General features: G+C 36.7%; 1 protein-coding gene across 14 annotated transcripts in view; it reads right to left on the minus strand.

The window, feature by feature from the left end:
• Positions 1-22,934, minus strand: part of LOC131158225 (uncharacterized) — a 46,312-nt gene extending 23,378 nt beyond the window's left edge. For 3 of the 14 annotated variants that reach the window (XM_058112947.1, XM_058112948.1, XM_058112945.1), the window contains exons 1-8: positions 22,442-22,883; positions 22,025-22,169; positions 21,470-21,565; positions 21,265-21,343; positions 21,060-21,165; positions 20,659-20,739; positions 6,015-6,128; positions 1,026-1,217 (exon numbers count right to left, since the gene is read on the minus strand). In XM_058112947.1, the coding sequence (XP_057968930.1) occupies positions 1,026-1,217; positions 6,015-6,128; positions 20,659-20,739; positions 21,060-21,165; positions 21,265-21,302 (531 nt within the window). In that variant the 5' untranslated portion in view covers positions 21,303-21,343; positions 21,470-21,565; positions 22,025-22,169; positions 22,442-22,883. Of the gene's footprint in view, positions 1-1,025; positions 1,218-6,014; positions 6,129-20,658; positions 20,740-21,059; positions 21,166-21,264; positions 21,344-21,469; positions 21,566-22,024; positions 22,170-22,441 lie in introns of all 14 variants that reach the window. The other 11 variants (XM_058112941.1, XM_058112934.1, XM_058112944.1 and 8 more) reach the window with 8 other exon arrangements.
• Positions 22,935-23,971: the final 1,037 nt, after the last annotated feature.

The following is a 23,971-nucleotide window of genomic DNA, read 5'->3' on the forward strand; positions in this document are numbered from 1 at the left end:
ATGACAGTTCCATGAAGAGAATATTAAACCAAAAAAAAAATCTTGCAAGTGAATTTTGGAGACAGAAAAGGTCATTACATTCAAAATCACATATATATATATAAACGAATAAAAATGACCATCATCATCACCATAGCCATCATCAATGCTGTGAACAACTATGTCAATGCAATAATGACAACAATAATAACAGTCTCATCTATATGGAAGGAAAATGCTTAGCCACCCTTGAATTTTGTAGCAAAAATGTTGACACATGACATAATCCAATTTTTCTTGACTAGTGTAATGAGTAGATTGTGTGAACATCGTGAACTAGTATAGAAGTCCTTCACTTGGGAGACACCAAATAACATTGAACTAAACAATTTAACAATAATTTGTTAAGGAATAAATATTGTTTACTATTTTACCCTAAAGTATGACACAATCTCACATTGAACTTGCATTTACATACTCCTACACTAATTGTTAATTGTCTTATCTTAGCAGCCTCGCAGGAGGTGCACATACCTAGGATTGGTTACAAAGGCATGTGGAAGAGTGATGCCTTACATTGTCTACCAATCAATCCTGAAGTCTTGATTTGGTAGGCCCAAACCAAAGTTCATTAGGGGAAGTTGACACCTCAACATGTTCCTAGTCTGCTCAAGCATCCACCATGTGTGGTTTGACAGAGTTGCCACCCCCATTGACCAACTTCCTTCTCATTGGTCAAGACTCAACACAGAATATTTTCATATGAGGATGACTACTCTCACATATTTACCTTCCTAGCATAAATAGCCCAACCATGCTTCAGTTGCAGCCTTTTGACAACCCTCAATCCCTCCCTACTCTTCTAGCTTAGGATTTCCACAAGCATCAAAGTTTTTTCCCCTGCCACTTATGCTTTAGCATCCTAAGGATTGTCTAGTTCTCCACTCTAGGACCTTTGTAGAACATTTATTACTGGTGTCCAACACAAGCTCTCTCCACCCTTTCACAAACCCTATTTACAAGTGTCGAGGGAAAAAATTACATACCTGTTCCTTTGTAGCGTCAGTGTCAGAGGAGCAAAGAAACATTGACTTAGAAGATGACTGTCTCAAATGATATTCTGCAAGTCTCCGTTCATTTCTTTCCTGACTAAGTTGGAAATGCAAAGAAATCATCTCCTGTTCAAGTCTACAAACAGTGGTATCCAATGCCAAAATATTGGAGAGAAGCTCTTGAGCCTGTAAAACAAGGAGAAACAGAAGGACTATAATTTCTTGAGCATTTCCAAGAAATTAAGGGAATGATTTTATTGAGATGCAAACTACAAACATATAATCATTTGACTTGGGTTAGTATGACTTTGCTCATCTCCAAAGAAAACAACCTAGGTTTATGCTTAATAGTTAGAAGCAATACAGGTTAATTCTGTGCAACCATACACTGTGCATGCCCATTTATCAAAAGATGGCCCAGTGAAATTGTTCAAAGCACCAATAGTAGACTATTCCACTAGTCCTGCACCAGTCAGTGACTTCCATTTATGGTAGTTCAGATGAACAGTGCAGGAAGTATTGCTTGGATCGTTGAAATAACAATTAAAAGCAAAAAAATTAACTAAAACTGTTGCCCAAATTTTCTATGATATATAGGCGGCAGCTGAAACAACGCAATATAGATTACCAGGGAGCTAAAAAAATCAAATTCCACTAAAGATGTAAACCTTGGGGTATTTCACAGGTTACTTGCATTTCTAGCTCCAATTCCCGGAAAGGAACTTTTCTTATTGAGTGAAATAAAGAAATTCCACTTAGTTCAAAAGTGGGAATTTAAAACTTGATTTGATGACAGAGTCACTCTATTTACGCAGCCTTCAATATCAGTTTAATTTACCTATAGCTATAAGTAGGTGTCTAAAAATTTGACTGGAAAACATGGTCACTACAATTAGGCAGCCCTCTATCAATTAAATTTACCAAACCCTTCAGATTATCAAAAAGATTTGAAAACTCAATATCCCAAAACTGACCACAAAGGATGGATGTATCTGAACAATGCATTGGCATTTGCATTCTCATCTGTTGCATCAATTCTTAAATGTAAAATATGGATGTAACATATGCAAAGGAATGACCTAGCCTACATGTATAATATAATACCACTCTGCCTGGCTAACACAATTTTTTCTAAATCTCTATACACAAAGCCAATCCCAAGCCCAGGTAAATGAGTAGGGTTGCGTTAGATAGTTGACAGCTAGCGAAAAGCTTGCCAAATCTTTTTTATATGAATCCATACCAAATATTCATCCTACAAGTGACACATTGCACTTATACCACCCGAGTTTAACAAAAAATGGACAAAGGTGGGCTAGGCCAGGTCATTCTGGAATGGAGAGGGTTAAGAAGTTAGTAGAGGAAATTACAGTTAGATTAGTAACTTGGAATATAAGGACGTTTTATGGGTAAAATCATGGAGATAGTTGACACAATGATTAGAAGAAAAATTAATATAATCTACATCCAAGAGACCAAATGGGCAGGGGTGAAAGCTGGAGAAATGGAAAAATCAGAATTTAAGCTTTGATACACTTGCAAAGAAAAACATAAAAATGAGGTAGGAATCATTGTAGACAAAAATCTAAAAGATAGTGTGGTAGATGTAAAAAGAGTAGGGGATAGAATTATAAAAATCAAGATAGCCTAAGGACGAGATATAACAAATGTCTTTAGCGCTTATGCTCCCCAACTAGGCTTAGCAAAAAACGTTAAAAGACAATTTTGGGAAAATATGGATAGTATTATACAAGGGATGCCAAACTCAAAGAAAACATTCATAGGAGCAAATTTGAATGGACACATTGGAAAGGACAAAAAAGGTTATGAGAGGATACATGTATTCCATGGATATGGATATAAAATGGGCCTGGAAATATGATTTTAGATTTTGACATCTCACACAATCTTGTTATAATGAATACCTGCTTTAAGAGAGATGAACAATTAATAACCTTCAAGAACAGGAAAAATAAAAGTCAAATAGATTTTTTCTTAACTAGGTGAGGAGATCGCTTATCTTGTAAGGATTGCAAAGTTATCCAAGGTGAAAGTTTAACTACACAACAAAGAGTTTTAGTGTTAGATATATGTGCTAGAAAATGGAAAAGGGGAACATAAATCAATGCAAGAGATAGCAAAAGAGATTTTAGGTGAATCTAGGGTAAGATTCTTGGCCAATAAAGGAAGTGGTGGTGGGATCAAGATGTCCAAAAAGTCGTAAAGACAAAAAGAATTTGGTATAAAACATCTTGTAGAAACATAGAAAACTTTGAATAGTATAAGAAGGCAAGAAAAGATGCAAAAAAGGCCAGTGGTGAAGTTAAACATAGAGCTTTTGATAATTTGTATACTAGACTAGATACAAAGGAATACGAAAGAGACATATAAAATTGCCAGAGCCAAAAAAAGAAAATGCAAGGATTTCAGTAGTGGAACATGTATAAAGAATGAGGATGATAATGTCTCGTTTAAAGAAGAAGACATAAAAGAGAGGCAGCGAAGATACTTTAATAAGTTGTTTAAAGAAAACCAAATTGAAAGCTTAAAAATCAAGAAAATGCCAAACAAATGGTGGAAAAGCCCATTAACACCTATACACAAAAACAAAGGTGATATTCAAAATTGTAATAACTACCGCGAAATTAAATTGACTAGTCACACAATGAAACAATGGGAAAGGGTAATTGAACAAAGAATAATGTTAGAAACAAGGGTCTCAGAGAATCAATTTGGCTTTATGCCTAGGAGATCGACTATATAAGCTATTTATCTTATAATACGATTAATGGAAAAGTTTAGGGAAAAGAAGAGGGACTTGCATAAGGTTTTTCTTGACCAAGAGAAAGCCTATAAAAGAGTATCTAGGGAATTTCTTTGGTGGGCTTTAGAAAAGAAGGGTGTATGCAAGTAGGTATACTGATGTCATTAAGGATATATATGATAGTGCAATGACTAGAGTTAGAAGTGCAAGTAGAGAGTTTAGAGAATTTCCAATTATAATAGGTGTACATCAAGGATCTACTTTGAGCCCTTACCTTCATGCATTAGTGATTGATGAACTCACTAGGAGTATCCAAAACGAGATCCCATGGTGTATGTTGTTTAAAGATGATATTGTTTTGATTGATGAAAGTAGGAGTGGAGTAGAGTTTAAGTAAGAAATATAAAGAGAAGCTTTAGAGTCTAGAGGTTTTAGGATTAGAAGAAATAAGGCAAAACATATGAGATGTAATTTTAGTCATGGTATGAGATATTGGAGAGAAGATTAAACATGATGGGCAAGAAATTAATAGCACTAGTAAACTTCAATACCTTGGTTCTATGATGCAAGCAAAAGGAGAAATTGAAGAGGATGTAATACATAGAATTAAAGTAGGTTGGGTAAAATGGAGGAGTACTTCGGGCGTGTTGTGTGATCACAGAATACCCTTAAAAGAAAAGTTCTATAGGATGGCTAAAAGATCAGCCAAGTTATATGGATCAGAGTGTTAGGCAACTAAAAAACACCATATTCAAAAAGTAAAAGTTGTCGAAATGCAAATGTTAGCATGGATAAATAGTATAACATTAAAGGATAAATAAAGGAACGAACGTATTCATAATTAAGCATCACAAAGATAGAAAATAAGATAGGGGAAGGACGGCTTAGATGGTTTGGGCATCTAACACAGGCCAAATAGTGCATCCATGAGGAAAAGTGAGCTAGTCACTATTATTGGTAGTAGAAGTAATAGAGGTAAACCTAAAATAACATGGAATGAGATAGCGAGGAAGGATTTAATAGCTCTTAAGTTGTCCAAGGGCAATGTCTTCGATCATGTGAATTGGTGGAAAGGATTCATGTAGCTGATCAAACCTAGTGGGACTTAAGACTTGTTGTTGTTGTCGTTGTTGTCGTCGTTGTTGTTGTTGTTGACGTATATTGCATAATAGACAAAACAAGGATAATAATAAGCATTAAAGAACAAGATGCTTGAGTTCCTAGAATTACTAATCAAAGTAACTAAAAAAATAATTTGGCTCAAATGAGCCCTGTGTACAGCCTCACTAAAAACAAGAGAACAGGCACAAGTTGAGTTGCATGTGGGATAGGAAAGAATACTCCATTAAATCTAGAGAGGTTATCCTTCTTATTCTCAATTTTTTCCCCTCATATTCCTGTTCTTTATATTTTCTATCAAATAAGCATTCCCAACCCTAATAACAAACTAAATTAAATAATCACAGTGTGTCTACAGCCTACCTGAGTTATGGGTGATATAAAAAAACAGGATTGGCCACAATCAAGTGTGTTACATTAGACTCGACCTTCAAGAAGAAGTGTGGACAGAACACTTACTGCTTGGGTTCCATGTGTATATAAAATTCAAAAGGGAAAATTGATGCATGTTTCATGTCAGGGAATCAGCTGACAGGTTTACAATTTACCAAATACAACTCAATGGTATTATTCTTTATACAATGAGTTGATCAACTCCGACGCTCTAGGTGATCCACAAGAATTGCCATAAACTAGTACTCAATTCTTTCATGTGATTCATGATTGATAGAAGACAATAAAAAGCCCAATAGGATAAGTCTGTTTTCTGATTCACTGGAAATAGAACAAAGTTGAACATTGGTTCAAATGCCATATGTTATAATATTAACATCCTAAAGTGTTTACTGATTCGTTGTTATCAAACAGCACATTTGTTGGATTGAAACAGAAATAATCCAGAAAAAAAATAAAATAAAATAAAATAAATAAATAAAAATAAATAACTTGAATGAGGTAAAAAGGGCTGTATATTTTTTTCAACTAAAGAAGCTAAACCTTTTATACTAAGTAAAACAAGGAAACCTTCAGCATCTAAAGTAGCCCTGCTGAGAAATAGCCTAGTTAATAATGTTTTAGGATGGCAACTTCCAAAGAACATCTTGCCAATTGTTTAAAGTAAGCATTTTAAAAACAAAAGAAATCTAATATAAAATACATACCTGCTGGGGAACACATGATGGACTAGACAATTTAAGAACATTTTTATCAATAGCATCATCCAGAATAGCATGCAACCGTATCTCTTCTTGCAGCTTTTGCTCTAATCTTTGTACCTTTAACAAAAAGACAACAACTAGTAACTTGAGATTACAAATAGCCATTCCTAATAACCATTTTTTATTTAGTTCAATGAAACTAAATAGAAACTTAATTCAATAAAAGAAATGCCCTAACTGCAATAGTAATGGACACAACACATCCAAGAACTGATTCAACATGGAAGACATTGCCAAAATGAAATTCCATTTAAATAATAAAAATTCATAGTTAACAGTTCCAAAAGTTTTGAGCCAGAGAGAGAGAGAGAGAGATTATGAGCAACAGCTTAAATAACAACAATATCTCTTTGGAACAGTTGAGTATGCTTAATTTGAGCATCAAAATTATTGAAGTTTTCAAATTAATGAGCATTTTCCAAATATTTTCTTTCGTCATTTGAAAAATTCATAGAAGATACCATTTGAACATGCGTGAAATTACTATTTTTCCCTAGATTATGGAGGTGTACCACATTGAACTTTCATGTTCACAATTATAAACTGACTGTTAAGTATATTGTGATTGCAAATTTACAGGAGGTGGTAGGGGTCACCAGTCAAGGCAATCACCCTACCAATCCTAGTACTATGATGTTCTAGAAAGTCTTGGCTTAACACGCTTAAACCAACAGGGTAAGAAGACTTAGTTCCTGCCTAGGCTGCTCAAGCCTTTGCCATGCATCACTTGCGACATGTGTTCCTTTTTGTTTCACCATTATCAGACCAAGAAACTCCCTGCTGAGGTGATATACTTTCATTGGAGAAAGACAACTCACACACATTTGCCTCACCCTCATAAATACCTCCAACCATGCTTTGATTTCACTCTCCCTGCTTGCTACCTCCCTAGCCATGTGTCACGAGCTAAGCTTGTTCAAGGCATTATGCTTGCCTGTGACCGCTTATCTCGTGTGCTTGGGATGGGTTTCCATCATGTAAATACTAGTGTAGGGTTATTTTCTGCTAGTAGAGTCTTTGTAAGCCAAATAAGGCAGTATGATTCCTCCGTCACTTTGATGTTTCCTAGTGCCAAAATGATAATTACATAAAAACCTCTTTAGGGGAGGGTGAGTGTTCATCAGTCATTGTAAAACTCACTAGCACTTGTCAACATGCTTAGCCTACTTGCCTCCCTCGCTAAGTACAACATGTCAATGGAGGATTTGTTAATGAATTACGTTTGCTTCAATGTTTACTGCTTGCTTGCCACGGCTTTCATGAATTGATTACTATTTCCGCTGCTATCTAAATGAATGTTAATGAAAGTGCTTCGTGGATGAATGTTGGTAAACAATAGGCTGGCTAGTTAAGCAAGAGCGCTTTAGCTAGCGCCGCACGGCCCTTCACAACGGTGTGAAAATAGTCGGACCGTGACACCATGCATATGAGGTAACATTCATTCATTGGAGGATAACAACTTGCACATGTTTGCATCTCCCATATAAATAACCCCAACAATGCTTCAACCCCTCTAGTCATCAAAATACCTTCACTAGCCACTTCTTACCCTTGAGCATTCTAAGGAGTGTCTAGTTATGTGTCTTCTCTAGAGTATCTCGTAAAGCATACACTCTACTACCCTTTCAAAAATCACCTCTACATTTTAGTAACTACACTGCAAAGAGTGTGATTGTGCAAGGTAATGCCAAAGAGAATGCCAGGAATCATCCAAAAGTTTCCAACATTCAACCTACCCAAGACATTAAGAATGGCGTCGATTGGGTGATGCAGGGGCCGCATCAAGGTTCTGCAGCCATCGAGAAATTAGAAGAGAGGAAGGAAGGGAAAGGGAGGAGAGAGGAGATAGTAGGGGGAAAACTCATGTTCAATTCCAATTCAATTCATCAACTGCTTACATCATGGCTTTCACACGCTATTTCTAAGAAAGCCTAAACACATAAAATTACACACATACCCCTAAAACTACAAGAATTAAAAAAAAAAACCAACTTAACACAAATATTACAAACAAGCACCCAAAATAAATATAATACTATACTAAGTAAACTAAATACATAATAAACTACTAATTAAACCCAACAATTATCAATCCAATACTTCTTAAGTAGTCTCCAACATGGATCTTCCTAGGGGCCTACATCAACTCTCCCCCAGTTAAAAAAAAGTCAGCCTCAAATTTTGAAATGTTGGAGGATCAAAATGAAGAAGCAAACTTGGACTTTAGCCAATGCTTAAATGAGGCAAGAAATCACATTCCGCCAACAGCACCATAGAGTCATAGACTGACTTGAGAATTAGCATTGAAGAACTCATCAGGGATGACAAACTCTACAATAGGAACATTTGAAGGACTTTGGATGTCTTCAAACACATACATTGCCTTGCGTCACAAGCTAAGCTTGTTCAGGGCATCATGCTTGCCTGTGACCGCTTGTCCCGTGTGCTTGGGATGGGTTTCCATCATGTAAATATTAGTATAGGATTATTTTCTACTAGTAGTGTCTTTGTAAGCCAATTAAGGCAGTATGACTCCTCAGTCACTTTGATGTTTCCTAGTGCCAGGATGATAATTACATAAAAACCTATTTAGGGGAGGATGAGTGTTCATCAGTCATTGTAAAACTCACTAGCTATTGTCAACGTGTTTAGCCTACTTGCCCCCCTCGCTAAACACACATTGTCAACGAAGGTGTTGTTAATGAATTACGTAGATTCAACGTTTACTGCTTGCTTGCCACTGCTTTCATGAATTGATTGTTGTTTCCGCTGTTTGAATGAATGTTAATGAAAGTGTTTCGTGGATGAATGTTGGTAATCAATAGGCTGGCTAGTTAAGCAAGATTGCTTTAGCTAGCGCCACACGGTCCTTCACAAAGGTGTGAAAATAGTCGGACTGTGACACTTGGTATCAGAGCCAAGGCTTAGTTGCTACAAGAATTCAATTACCTTCGTCGTGGGATTTGGAAAGCATTGGTAAGTGACCATGGCACCAAACAATGCTGAGAGGATTAGCATGCTGGAAGCACAAGCTGAGCCAACAGCCAACACTGTGGCCGCGGAGGTGGCCCAAATGAGAGAACTTGTTGATGAAGTGATGGGATCACAAAAGTATCAAGCAAGTTTGCTAGGTGAGATGTCAAAGGGCTTTCACCACACAGTGGAAACTTTGCAATCTCGGATGGTGGATCTAGATGTAAAATGAATCTGATGGTTCTTACTATGGGGAACTTCAACACTCCAGGAGTTAGCAAGACCAAAGTACCAGAACCCAGGACGTATGGGGGTGCCCGGGATGCCAAGGAGTTAGAAAACTTCTTGTTTGATGTGGAGCAGTACTTTCGCGCTATGAGGATGGCCTCAAAACAGGCAAAGGTGGATACTGCAACCATGTACTTGGTTGGTGACACCAAAATGTGGTGGCGTACCAAGTACAAAGAAATTGAAAATGGAAGCTACATAATCGATAGTTGGGGAGACTTGAAGCGAGAGCTGAAGGCCCAATTCTTTCCTGAGAATGTTGAGTATAATGCAAGGAGAAAGCTGAGAGATTTCAAGCATACGGGGTCAATCAAGGAATATATGAAACAATTTTCTGCTTTGATGTTGGATATTTGGGATATGTCGGAGAAGGACAAATTGTTCTATTTTCTAGAGGGGATGAAACCGTGGGCAAGAACTGAACTTCATAGGCAAAGAGTTCAAGACTTGTCTACTGCACAAGCTGCAACAGAACGCTTAATTGACTACACTGGTGATAATACCGCTTCGTCCAAAGGGTTTGGCAGAGAGGGAAACTGTGGGAAGTCTTTCAAGAAAGGCAAACCCAATAGTGGGGGAGCCAACTCTAAATCATCAATCTCAAAGGAAGCTTCATCGTCAAAAGGGTTCAACACACCTAATGGAAAGGGGAAGAGTAAAATTTTGTGCTACTTGTGTGGTGGATCTCACAAAGTGAGTGAGTCTTAACACAAGGGAATACTCAATGCCTTACAAACTTCCACTTCGAGGCAAGTGGTAGAAAGCAAAGAGGAAGAGGATGATGCCCCGAGGGTAGGTGCAATGCGGCAAGTGAAAGCATTGGAAAAGCAGGCGAAAGCACCGAAAGTTACACGAGCAAAAGGGTTAATGTTTGTGGACTTGAGGATCAATGGGAAGAGTACCAGCGCTACGGTGGATATGAGGACTACTCATAATTTTGTTTCGCAGTTGGAAGCAAGGGACTCAACTTATCCTTAAAGAAGGATACAAGACACATGAAAGCAGTTAATTCTGTAGCCCAACCTACTATGGGAGTAGCCAAGCAAGTGGCTGTAAAGATTGGACAGTGGGAAGGTCATGCGAATTTCACATTTAATGCCATTGGATGACTTTCCAGTCATTCTAGGAATGGAATTCCTAAGGGGGATGAGGGAAGTTCTGATGCCTTCGACTGGTTCCCCGTGTATGATGGGAGATCACTTGTGCATGGTGCAAGTCGTTGCGACAAAAGGGGACGATGGGAAGTCCCTTTCAGCCATACAACTCAATGAGGAATTGAGAAAAGGTGAGCAGACACATCTAGCCACAGTGGTGGTAGATGAACACGTAGGCCAAGAGCTGGTGCCTACGACCATCTAAGTGGTGTTGGATGAGTACAAAGAGGAGAAGCCGGATAAGCTGCCTCACAATTTGCCTTTACAACGGACTGTGAAGCATAAGATCAAGTTGTTGCCAAGAGTGAAACCACCTACAAAAGAGTCATGTCGGATGGCTCCTCTAAAGATAGCAGAGTTGGGGAAACAGCTTGATGAGTTGGAAGCGGGATGTGTTTGCCCTTCCAAAGCACCGATGGGAGCATTGGTGTTGTTTTAGAGGAAACATAAAGAGTATCTACGGAAGGTGTTCGACAGGTTGGGGGGAACTCTATATGTGAAGAAAGCAAAGTGCACTTTCACTCGGTGGAGCAACAAATTCCTTAGTCATATGGTTGAACAAAGTCGTATCCAGAAGGATATGGAGAAGGTAAGGAGGATTCAAGAATGGAAGATCCCCACGACAATGAAGGAGTTGCGTTCCTTTCTTGACCTTGCCAACTATTACAGTAAGTTCGTTGAGGGGTATTCGCAGAGAATAACTCCAATGACAGGACTACTAGAGCAGAGGTATTATTGGCCGCACATGCGTGATGATGTGGTTGATTATACCCAGACTTGTCTCACTTGCCAACAAGACAAAGGGGAGCGGAGGAAGTATGGTACGTTCATGGCCGCACCAAAGTACTGTTCGGCAAAGAAGATGGCACAATTGTTCCTCGTGATTGTTGTGAAACATTGGGGTGTTCTCCAAGTTATTGTTTGTGACTGAGACTTAATGTTCACTGACAACTTCTTGACAGAAATTTTCAAGATATTTAGGTCACATCTTGACATCTCTTCGAGTTCTCACTGACAGACAAACGGATAGATGGAGAGATTCAGAGAAATATTGAAAGAGTACTTGCACCATTTAGTCAATGACAACCAAAATTGAGTGCAACTACTTGATGTGGCTCCGTTCTGTGGCAATGCCCAAAGGAGCTCAACAACCAACAAGAGCTCTTTTGAGCTTGTTATAGGCCAGCAGCCGTTGTTACCTCACACAGTGGGTGAGCCATACAGACGGAAGAGTCCCAGGGCGTGCATCTTCACCAAAGAATGGAGATAGAATGCAGTGTTTGCCCGAGCCTATCAGAAGAAAGCTTCTAAGCAAATGAAGAAGTGGGCAGATCAGGGGAGAAGACCACAACACTTCAAGCAAATGAAAGTGCATCATATGTTTCATGTCAGCTGCCTCAAGCCGTTCAACGCCAACGCCAAAGATCTGAGCAGAAGTCAGTCAAACAGAGCAAAGTTGAAGACAATGCCACCTAATAGACGTGAATTTGAAGATATCCTTGCAAATAGAAAGTTCATATCCTCAAGGAAGAAGCGGCCGAAGTTCCTAGTAAAGTGCAAATGCCTTGATGACAAAGAAATCAACTGGATTTCTACGAAAGATATGCAACTGTTCATGGACAAATTTGAAGTATACCTAGTGCCAAAGTCTACGAGGACGTCGACTGCATAAGTGGGGGAGTGTCACAAGCTAAGCTTGTTCAGGGCATTATGCTTGCCTGTGACCGCTTGTCTCGTATGCTTGGGATGGGTTTCCATCATGTAAATACTAGTATAGGATTATTTTCTACTAGTAGGGTCTTTGTATGCCAAATAAGGTATGACTCCTCGGTGACTTTGATGTTTCCTAATGCCAGGATGATAATTACATAAAAATCCCTTTAGGAGAGCGTGAGTGTTCATCAGTCATTGTAAAACTCACTTGATATTGTCAACGTGTTTAGCCTACTTGCCTTCCTCGCTAAACACACATTATCAACGGAGGTGTTGTTAATGAATTGCGTAGATTCAATGTTTACTGCTTGCTTGTCATTGCTTTCATGAATTGATTATTGTTTCCGTTGCTATTTGAATGAATGTTAATGAAAGTGTTTCGTGGATGAATGTTGGTAAACAATAGGCTGGCTAGTTAAGCAAGAGTGTTTTAGCTAGCACCACACGGTCCTTCACAAAGGTGTGAAAATAGTCGGCCCATGACACCTTGCTTGTAGTGTCTTCAAGTTGAGTAACTTTGACATGATCAATAATCTCATATTCTTTGTCTTCATTGGTTGGTAGAGCAGGCTTCAAAATGATTTCTTCCCATTGCAGTGGAAGAGATGTGTGTTCCCATGTCCTTGAGTTGCACCCAAATCATCCAACCAAGGAGAACCAAGTAGTACATTGCTAATGTTCACGGGTATGACGTCACACCAAACATTATCAAAATAGTCACCTATTTGGATAGGAACTAAACATCTTTCACAAACATGTATGGTAATGTTGTCAATCCAAGATATCTCATAAGGCAATGGGTGAGGTTCCGGAAGAAGTTGCATACGGGTGACTCCATTTCTAGAAACCACAGTAATACGACATCTTCCATCAATGATGAATTTGCATACATTTCCTCAACACTTGAGAAATGTGTGGAAATGCTTGAAATTGTGCCCAAGGTTATGATAAATGGCATTCCTTTGTCCAATAATTTGTCACTGTATTGCTGGACTTACATACACTGCAACTATATATCACCAAAAGTTCTTACCTCACTTGCCCACAATTCTCAAACTAATCATGCAAACCACAACCTTGACTCCCAGTTTTCAAGAAATATCTTCAATTCACCTTAGTTCTTGAATGTCATGCTGAATGAAACAAATTTACTTAACAAAACTCTCAAATTGCAGGGAAAAAAACCTGAATTTTGATGCTGGCAGCAGCAATTTTAGGGTTTCGTGCCAAAATTATCATGCTTGCTTATATTGTGTCCACAGTAAAATATCTCCTCGCAGGTCAAAATATCATGGAGAAAATCCAACATATCGTGGCTGGAGCAAATCCACCAAACTGGAACCAGGAGATGACTCAGGCAAAGTCTCACTCGCAGGTTGTCAGCATGTGAGTCGCCGGCATTGAGTCTCTGGCAATGAAACTTTGGTCAAGGGAAGATCAGGGGATGAGGAGTTCAATGGTGTTGATGGTGTGATGAAAAAAGCCCAAGAGGTTAGGGTTTTCAAAGAGCTGATAGTTGGAGATGTTTGGCCGGTGCATGGGGGTTTCTCCAGTGGTTGAATGGCGATGAAAACTTGAGGGTGAGGGTTTCAGCGGGTTCTGTTTTCAATGGGATGGGTGGTGTTGCAGGAAGAGGTCTGGAAGGTGGTTTTTGAAAATGGGGACACGATGGAATTTCAGAAAATGTTCAGAAACTGGAGAACTACTTTTCATTTTATTTTATTTTTTTTAATAACTGAAATTTGAGGGCAGAGAAGAATCAGAGAGAGAATGATGGAAAAGAAACAGAGAGAAGAAGGCAGGAAGGAAGAATAAGAAGAAGAAAAAAGAAGCAGCAGCAGCAGAGGGACAGAATTTGCAGAACAAAGTGGGGAGAATGGAATAAGAAGGAAGAAGAAGATAGGAGGAGAAGAAGAAGAAAAGAAAAGAGTGAGAGGAAAATGGGGCACAGAAACGGTAGAATAGAGATTGATATTGGGCTTTGATACCAAATGATGCAGGGGCAGCATCAAGGTTCTGCGGTCATGGAGAAATTAGAAGAGAGGAAGGAAGAGGAAGGGAGGAGAGAGGAGATAACAGGGGAAAACTCTCGTTCAATTCCAATTCAAATTCATCAACAACTGCCTACATCATGGCTTTTACACACTATTTATAAGAAAGCCTAAACAAATAAAATTACACACATACCTCTAAAACTGCATGAATTACAAACAAACCTCAACTTTACACATATTACAAACATGCCCCAAAAATACACAGAATACTGTACCAATTAAACTAAATACATAATAAACAACCAATTAAATCCAACAATTATCAATCCAATTCTTCTTAAGTAGTCTCCAAACATGGATCTTTTTGGGGTCTTGCTTCTTGTCCTACATCAGTGGGTTAATCGTCTCACCAAGCGCCAAGAACCCAATACTTTGCTACCTATTGATGCAAATGACTCAATCCTCCCATAAAGGTGTTTAGTTTTGTTAGATTTTGTTATATTTGTATGTGTGGCTCTTATACTTAGGGCTCATAAACAAAGGAAGAAGAAAAGCATATGGAGTAAATGGTGCAGCACAGCAAGGACTCGTCAACGAGTGCCCTGTGCTCGTCGACGAGTAGATAATGTAAGCCAGAAAGTTGCCGAGTTTTTGAGATACCGAAAGCAGAAAAAGAGACTCATCGACCGTACTAGTCGACGAGTGGTCTTCTGTGTCTCGTCAACGAGTGTCCTGTTCTTGTCTACGAGTGCATCTGGGCTACGAGAAAGAATTAGAATTTTGAATTGGAACGTTAGAGTGGTTGAGTATTTGGAGGGAAACCTCCGAGGGGTCAATAAATATGTTGTTCTAGGCATATTTTGAGACGAGAGAGATCATTGTGAAGTGTATTGTGTACTTACATATTTCTTAGTGAAATTCTTGTGCTGATTGCTTCCATGGATGTGTTCTTTGCCGAACCACGTAAATTCTCGTGTTGATAATTATTGTTTCTTATTTTTCTAGTTGTGTTTTATTTACTTGTTGTGTTTTAACTATTAAGCTGTGCATCCTATATCCGATAATCACAACAAATTTCCACCTCACCTAAAAGCTTAAGCTGTTAGGATGTTGGCCAACAATGTATATCAAGCCACATGGGGAGATAACACACAATGAATAACACCCATACTAGGAACAAGAAATTTTTTTAACAAATTTACATTAGCCTCCATTTGGAAACACTTGCAAGAAAGTGCTTATAGCATTTATCACTTAAAATAAGCACTTTTATAAAAAGTGGATTTTCACCCAAATTGTAATAAGTACTTATTGCAAAAAGCACTTTTCCAGAACCACTTCTTCGAGAACTTTTTAAGTGGATTTTGAGAACCAATGAAAGATAGCTTCTTGGTCAATTATAAGTGGCATTATTTATAAGCGGGGTCAGTTTTTGTAAATATAAGAAATTTTAGAGGTTATTTTGTAATTTTAAAAATATATTAGAAGATAACCATATATATTTCATTATGTATTATAGCATATTAATTATTGATAAAACATAATTCAATTATGGAATGAAGAAGAAGATCCGTCTACTAATTTAAATTAATATCAAAAAAATTAAAAATACTAATTAAATTAATAATATTATTTTAAGATAAATTAATATGATAACCATGTGTTATAAATATACATTAAGAACAACATTATTGCTTATCAAAAAGTAATATTATATCATTTCTTACTTAATAAAAATATTTAAATGTTGATTACAAATAATAATTAGCATAGTACTCATTAAATTTTTTAGTTATAAAGTATTAGTATTTTTATTCAAAATATATTAAAAATAAGCATATATTATTTTACTATGTATTATGACATATTAGTTATTAATGAAATATAATTCAATTATGGAACAAAGAAGAACCATCTATTAATATAAATTAACATTAAATAAATTAAAATTTTTAATTTAACTATTAATATTATTTTTATTATAAAATAATATGATAGCCATATGTTATAAATATACATTAATAACAAGACTATTGTTAATTAAAAATAATAACTTATATTATTTTATTTAATAGAAAATATTAAATGTTAATTGAAAATAATTTAAATAATTATTAATGAAGATTTTAATTAAAAAATATCAATATTTTAATTTAAAATATATTTTAAAATAATCATACAGTACCCTATACTAAAAGTAAGTTTCCAAATACCACTTATTCTAAATACAACCAAACACCACTTCTAACTTTCAGCACTTATTATCAGCTCTTATTAAATTCATTACATTTTCTACAAAGCACTTTTGCATAATTTTTTCAAACACCTCACAATAAACACAGGCAACAAGACTAGAACCTAGGACCTCCTAGTAACCAGCTCTTATACCATGTTAAATTACCGCTTTATCTAAAAGCTTAAGCTATTAGATTGTGGGCGCCAACAATGAATATCAAGGCTTACCAAGTGTTCTTCAAGAAAACATTAAAATACTTGATCAAATGGTAGCCACCGAGTTGGATGATTCCTGCATCCACCTTAGTTTCACAACTTCAAAAGACAACCTCAACACTAACCTAGCACCAACCAGGGAAAATGAATCAACTGTTTGTTTTGGGCAACATGACAACAACACATTGCCAACTGAAACACAATGGGAGGGTTATTCTAACACATTCTCCCCAGTTGCTAAACTTTCCTTGGTTCCTTTGTTTATATCCTTAGTCAGCACATGTCATTGGGCATTGCATTAGCTAGATGTGAAGAATGCCTTCCTATAAGGTAATCTTCAAGAGGAGGTCCATATGGAGCAAACACCTGGGATCAGGGGGAATTCGCACTAGTGTGTGGTCTAAAAATATCCTTATATGGTCTGAAGCAATCTCCTAGAGCATGGTTTGGTAGGTTTGTGCAGCTGTGCTTGGGTATGGCCTTCAGCAATGTGTAGTAGATCTCTTTAGCCAACATGTCATTGGGCATTGCATCAGCTAGATGTGAAGAATGCTTTCCTACTAGGTGATCTTCAAGAGGACGTCCATATGGAGCAAACACCTGGGATTGGGGGGAATTTGCACTAGTGTGTGGTCTAAAAAATCTTTGCATGGTCTGAAGCAATCTTCCAGAGCATAGTTTGGTAGGTTTGTACTGTTGTGCTTGAGTATGGCCTTCAGCAATGTGCAGTAGATCTCTCATACTGTTGCTAGAAGGATTTTTCTGATTCTGCCATTGCAGACGTAGATGACAGTGGGTAATTATGATCAAGGTATCCAGAACCTGATGCAGTTTCTATGGACAATGCTTCTGACTAAAGAGTTGTGTCCACTAAAATATTTCTTTGTTATAGAAGTACCCGAATCTCATACATGGACCATCGTTTAGCAGAGGAAGTATGATCTAGACTCTTTTTATGAAACTAGGTTGCAGGGATTTTAAACATACTTATATAGCTATGGGTCCCATCCTAATAACAAACCATTACCAGATGTGGATAATTTGTTGGGAGACCCAAATAATATTGGAGACTTATTCAGTCGTTAAATTACCTAACAGCTAACAGGTGTTGTGAGCCAGTTTCTAGATTCTATCTAACATGCCACTGGATGCTGCCATTTGTATCTTGCGCTACCTCACAGGTGCATCAAGAAGAGGCCTCTTGTATCAAGACCTGGGCCACTCTCATATTGAGCATTATACACAAAGATTGGGCTGTTCATCCTCTGACAAGGGGGATCCACAGCCAAGCACTATTTTTGTGGTAGTAACCTAGTATCAAGAAGAGTAAGAAACAAATAGTCATGGCTTGATCAAGTGTATCTAAATATAGGGCCATGGCACACGTTACATGTGAATTGGCTAAAGAAGATAGTGGAAGAACTTGGTTTTCCAGAATCTCAACCTATGAATTTAGAGTAGATGTGTGACAATCAGGCTACTGTTCACTTTGGCGCCAATCCAATCTTCCGTGGGAGACAAAGCATATGAAAATTGACTATCATTTTGTCTGCAAGAAACTTATGCATAAGCTTATTGAGACCACTAAACAGACCCTTAGGTGTTTTCAAAGATGGTGGAAGAATTGTTGTCTATATCTTTCAGAAGCTTTGGGAGGAGTAAGGACATTGGTATTTAATAGAGATACGTGATCTTCTTTGTTATGTGAGGGATTCTGTTGGAATGGAATGTGTGTATTTTCAATGGAAAAATATCAAATTTATCTTTACTTTTAAGACAAAATGCATTATACAGCTTCTCTTTTAGTTCTTGTAGTAGGGTGTTTTTAAGGCAACTTATTTTCAAATCTCTAGGGAGATTGGCCTGCTTTATCAACTTGATTTTTATTTTACTTTTTTGGCTTTTATTTCCTCTTAAAAGGATTTCCTATTCTTCACTTTGTACATTCCTTTCCCTTCTAATACAATCTTCTCTTTTTTAACAATATATAAATATATATCTCACAGACACATACATAAATGTATGTTTTGGTCTACATGTGTTTGTAAAAGGGATCAACCTAATTATATTTCCAACAATTGCAAATCCTAGTTTTCCATTACATGTCAAAAATAAATTAGTTAATTAATTAATTAAAAAAAACAACAAGAAGAAGGTACAAAAAGAAATAAAAAATGAGCTTTCATACATCAAATCAAAGCGTATGTAATACATATGCAACTATAAATAAGTAAAATGAAGCACGTGTACAAAAAGAAAAAGAAAAAAAAAAAACGCAAGGACGAAAAAGCATAAGTGCAAGGTTAAGCCATGACCACTTGAACTACAAGATTCCTCACTCTTGGGAGTCACATCAACTATCCTCAGCTTCAACACTGCCATCTAAGCCTCCAAATTGACCTTGCCACATTGATTAGTCTATATCTTGCTTTGCTCGACACTTAAAGGAATAGATAACATATCTACCTTCATCCATGCAAGACTAAAATATATCTATCCTAAATTCTAAAGTTCTACAAAATTCAATGATGTGGATCAACAGAGACCAAAGCATAGAATCCTAAGAAATGTTCAAGAATTGCCTCCTCAATGTTATCCAAAGAAACAAGACAGTATTACTACCATTGTACCTACTCAAAACTACCTACCGAGCTATAAAAAAACTAAAAAGCCGCCAACACTCATTACCTACTCTAAAACCATGGAACTCTATGAATGTAGGGATTGAATCTCCCAATCATACAAAGAGTCCTAGAATCATGTAAACCCATCACTCTTGGGATTGGAGGAGGCAAAGTGCAAGACGTGTTGTTTGCAACATTAGTCCCTTCTTATACCTCACACTAACCATTTGTTGCCATCGCATTAGACCAACAACTTATATCCTCATTAGTTGAGATCTGATGTGGCACTCTCTTAATGAAGAATGAAAACTCACACATTTATCACTCCCCTATGAATACCCCTACCATGTTGTAATAGGAGCTGGCACTCAAGTAATTGATCCTCTATGAACTCCCCCAAAGCAGGGGATCCAAATATCAAAATCTCTTCACCTGCCACCTCTCACTTGAGCTTCGTAAGGATTGTCAATTCTCCTTTTTGTTCCTCCCTAGAATATCCATTACTTGTGAACAACACGGATTCTCCTCCTCCCTTTCAAGAACCCCCTCTACACCATTCCACCAAGAATATACATGACACTTGCACTCTAGCGTTGATCTTGATAGGGGCTTTAAAAATCAATGATTTAACCACTACCATCATCTCACTATTTAATTAAGATCCTTAGAAACAAATGTCGAGGAAGATAAGCATTACACAAAATATGTTTCAATAATTATTAAGCCATGATATATATTTTTGGCCAACTACTCAATAGCTTAGGCTTTTAGGAGATGCAGTGATTAACCTGGTTTTAATGTTTTACAAGCCACTGAGTCAATTTTTGCGACCCTGCATTTATCATCCATTTGTTTGATTATCTTATTTCCCATTATGCGTGTAATTCATTATTAGTTTACCTTTCCACATGATTGCGCTAGACACATGGTTTGTGGGGGATGCCATGACATAATTTGCATGTTCGGCCACAACCTAATAGCTTAATTTTTTAGGTGAAGCGGAAGCCTTTGTCAATTACAATGTCTTGAGATTATAATCTTCAAAAGCAAACAAATGCGAGCTATTTTCTATGATTCTACATCAATCCATCAAAGCATCTTCTTCATGCAAAATACAATTGAAACCTCCCCACCCCCACCAACAGACCCCTCAAGAAAAATGAATGATTAATTAGTTCATTAAAATGTCCAACACAAATGCAAGTTCAATTGTATTCTTGTACAGTAACACAAAACATAACCTTGCCAACCATAAGCATTGTACTGCATACTAAAGCCAAATCCACAAATGCCACTACAAGATAGCTTCAATATTTAATACATAATGCAAAGTTGATAAGTAAAAATCGATGGTATCACAAAGAAACTTTTAAGGAGAAGATAAACTTACATCCTGCTCAAGTTGAAATCTGTATACGTTGCTTTTATTACATGAATCAATACTACCAACTTCTTCCCTAAAGTTGCTCATCTAAGGATCAAACAGAACAATCAATTCATTGTTTATATACAATATGCAAAAAATAATAATCAGGAAAAGGGAAAAAATGATCATATGAAATGCAGAGTAATAAGGACCAAGAATTTGGGTTCATTTGTTTTTTTTTTTTTCAGGGTGTTTTGTTTCTATGTGCTTGTGTGTGTGTCTGTGGGGAGGTTGAGAAGAAGAACAAGAACAGGGCAGCAGGATGCTTTCATTCAAATCCACAACAAAATCCAATCATATTTCTTGCATATAAAAATGTTCGATATCCAAAAGGATAACCCACAGAGTAAAGAAGCTCTACTGACCTCTGAGGATAAGTCATAGCATCCAAATTCATCCACATGGTCTATATGAGTCGCTGAATTACAATAAGTCGAGCTTGAATATGAGCAATTCGAAAGAGAATCGCCTCTGTTTAAATATTAGTTAGAAGGAAGAAAAAGAGGACAAGGTTGTAGCAGAAGCAAATGAGAGAGAAGTTATTAAAAGGCAACTAGAATGAGCCTTTACATGCTGAAAGCAGCTTGCACGACAGGTGAATCACACATTTTTTCAACCCCTGCTACGCTGTAAGCTTGAGTTGAAGTACCTGAAGACATGAATACAAAAGCATCATAACTCCACCACAACACGATACCAACTATTGAATTCTGACAGACAACAGTTTTAAACAGAGACTAATTCTGACAGACAACAGTTTTAAACAGAGACTAACCCCAAGTCCAACAAGCTGCAAATTTAAAATATTTCACACATCAAAGGTCTTTCTTCCTGCAGTTGAGATCCTTCTATTAAAATTGGCTGGATGAATCTAGGAAAAAAAAAAGTGAAGGTTAAATTGGAAAAGAAAGTGTGGGGACTATGAGGGAATAAAAAAGGGCAAAATTTCCTACGACTGCACAGCTACAAATCATTTTCAATGTACAATCATACAATTATTATTAAAACGATTAGTGGGCCGATCACTAAAAGGCAAAACCAGAGATGTCAAACAGAAGAGAGATTGACAAAAAGCATTATCAATAATAACCAGCCACATTTACAAACAACTTCATAAAATTCGGAGCAGAACAAAAAGCAAGCAAGAAGATGCAAATGGAGAAAGGAAAAAAAGAAAAGGAATGGTATCCCTATAGCCTCAAACCCCAAAAAAGTAATGGGTTTTTGCCATTCAGAACCCCTGGCTCATGAGGTCACAAAAAAGCCAGAAACCATCATATCAAATAACACACATAAACAAGGGAGAAGGAAGGGGTCTTTTATTCTTTACCATCGAAAGTGCGCTGAAGGGCAATTGGTCAAAGCAGCAGCAAGCAGTGGGGCTTCCCTTGGAAGAAGTAGTGAGCTATTATTTCTCACTTTCAGAACTCCACACTGCCCAAAAGATGCAGTTGAATAACTTTCAGAACTCCACACTGCCCAAAAGATGCATTTGAATATAAGATTAATAGGAAAAAAAAGAATCGATCCAAAGGACAGATCTCAGTGGTCCCAATTCCCCAAGAACCAAAAAGACGCTCCCCTCCCCCCAACGTATCGCCTTTCACGTTCTGATTTATTTTTACTTTTATACAGTGAAAGTAAAAAGTGAAAAGTGAAAAAGAAAGCAATACAAAATCAATCTTCAATAACAGAAGTGCCCAAAAGGAAGGAGAAAAGAGAGACCCAGGCGAGGACATTCGCTTACAATGCGGTAGATCGTCGTCCCGGCCTTCCTGATGCAACATACAAGCTTTGAGCACAGCAGTCCAATTCAAACGCAGGTCTTCCCCTTCTTAGATCTATCTCTGCTCGTGCTCCTGTCCCTGAGCGCGGACGGCAACAGAGATTTCAAAAAAAAACAAACAAATAAAATAGAACCAGAGGAAACAAATCAAGGCAGCTGTGTGTCGCGTAGTGGACAGAGGTTAGTGAGGAAGCAGGGAATTGAAAGAATGCTTTGGCTTTCTTTTGCTTGGTTTATTATAGTTCAGTACAGGGCAACAAGTTGCATTTTTAAAGATCATCAATGTTCGAATTTGAAAATGGGAGAATCATCTGCCTCTTCCACACACAGACGGGGGAAGATGTCAGAAGCAGAAGATAATAATTTTCAAATTTTTGGATATTCAGAAGAGCGGAAAAGCCGACCCGAAGAAGGGCATAATGGGAAAGTCCGTACTCTGAGTGGAAGGGGTGTCGGTTGCGTTGGGATGATTTCATTATTATTTAATGCTAGGGCCGCTGTCGGCGTCGGGAGTTGGGAACTGGGTCGCTTGAGAGAGAGAGAGCCGATGGAAGGCAGAAGGGTTGACCAGCGAATTGAATAGGACAGCACAAAATTGATCGAAAAACCGAGAACCGGACCAAAACCGAACCGTTTGAAGCTTCGATTTGATATCTCGGTTTGGTCTTCAGTTTAGATTTTGATTTTATAAAAAATCGACTTTCATGTGCCAACAATTCCCGCCAAGTGTTCAAAAGACTATAGCTACAAGTATTATTTAAGATCAAATAGGATAATGCAATTACTTCAATTCCCTTATATGCAATTTGAAATAATCTTTTGACGGATGTGTTGAAAATACGTAATTATTATTTGCAGTTTTATTGTAGGAACAAAAGTGTTTTTTGGTAAAAAAATATTAAATTTAATAAGTATTAATAATAAATATTGAAAATTATAAATAATTTTTAATTATGTTTAAAGTAAGTAATAAGTAATATGTGATTACTTGTAAATATAGTTTAAATTAAAAAATATTATTATTTTTTAATTATTAATTTCATTAATAATTATTTTAATTATTAATAATTAAAATTTAAATATTTTCTATTAAAAATTAATATAATATTATTATATTTTATTAATAATAATATTATAATTAGTGTATATTTATAGCATATTACTATCATATTATATTATGATAAAAAAATAATGTTATGAATTAAATTTAATTTTTTAATTTATTTAACATTAATTTAAATTAATAAATAGTTCTTATTCAATCCATAATTGAATTATAATGACCAATACGTATTTTTAAATATATTTTAAATACAAATTAATATTTTTATAATTGAAAATTTAAATGATAATTATATTAATTTTCCAATTAAAATTTAAATATTTTCTATTATCTAAACTAATGTAATATTATTTATTAGTTAACAATAATCATGTTCTTAATGTATATTTATAATATATGATTATGACATTAATTTATGTTAAAATAAG

The sequence above is a fragment of the Malania oleifera genome, chromosome 6 (assembly GCF_029873635.1).
Source record: "Malania oleifera isolate guangnan ecotype guangnan chromosome 6, ASM2987363v1, whole genome shotgun sequence".
Lineage (NCBI taxonomy): Eukaryota > Viridiplantae > Streptophyta > Magnoliopsida > Santalales > Ximeniaceae > Malania > Malania oleifera.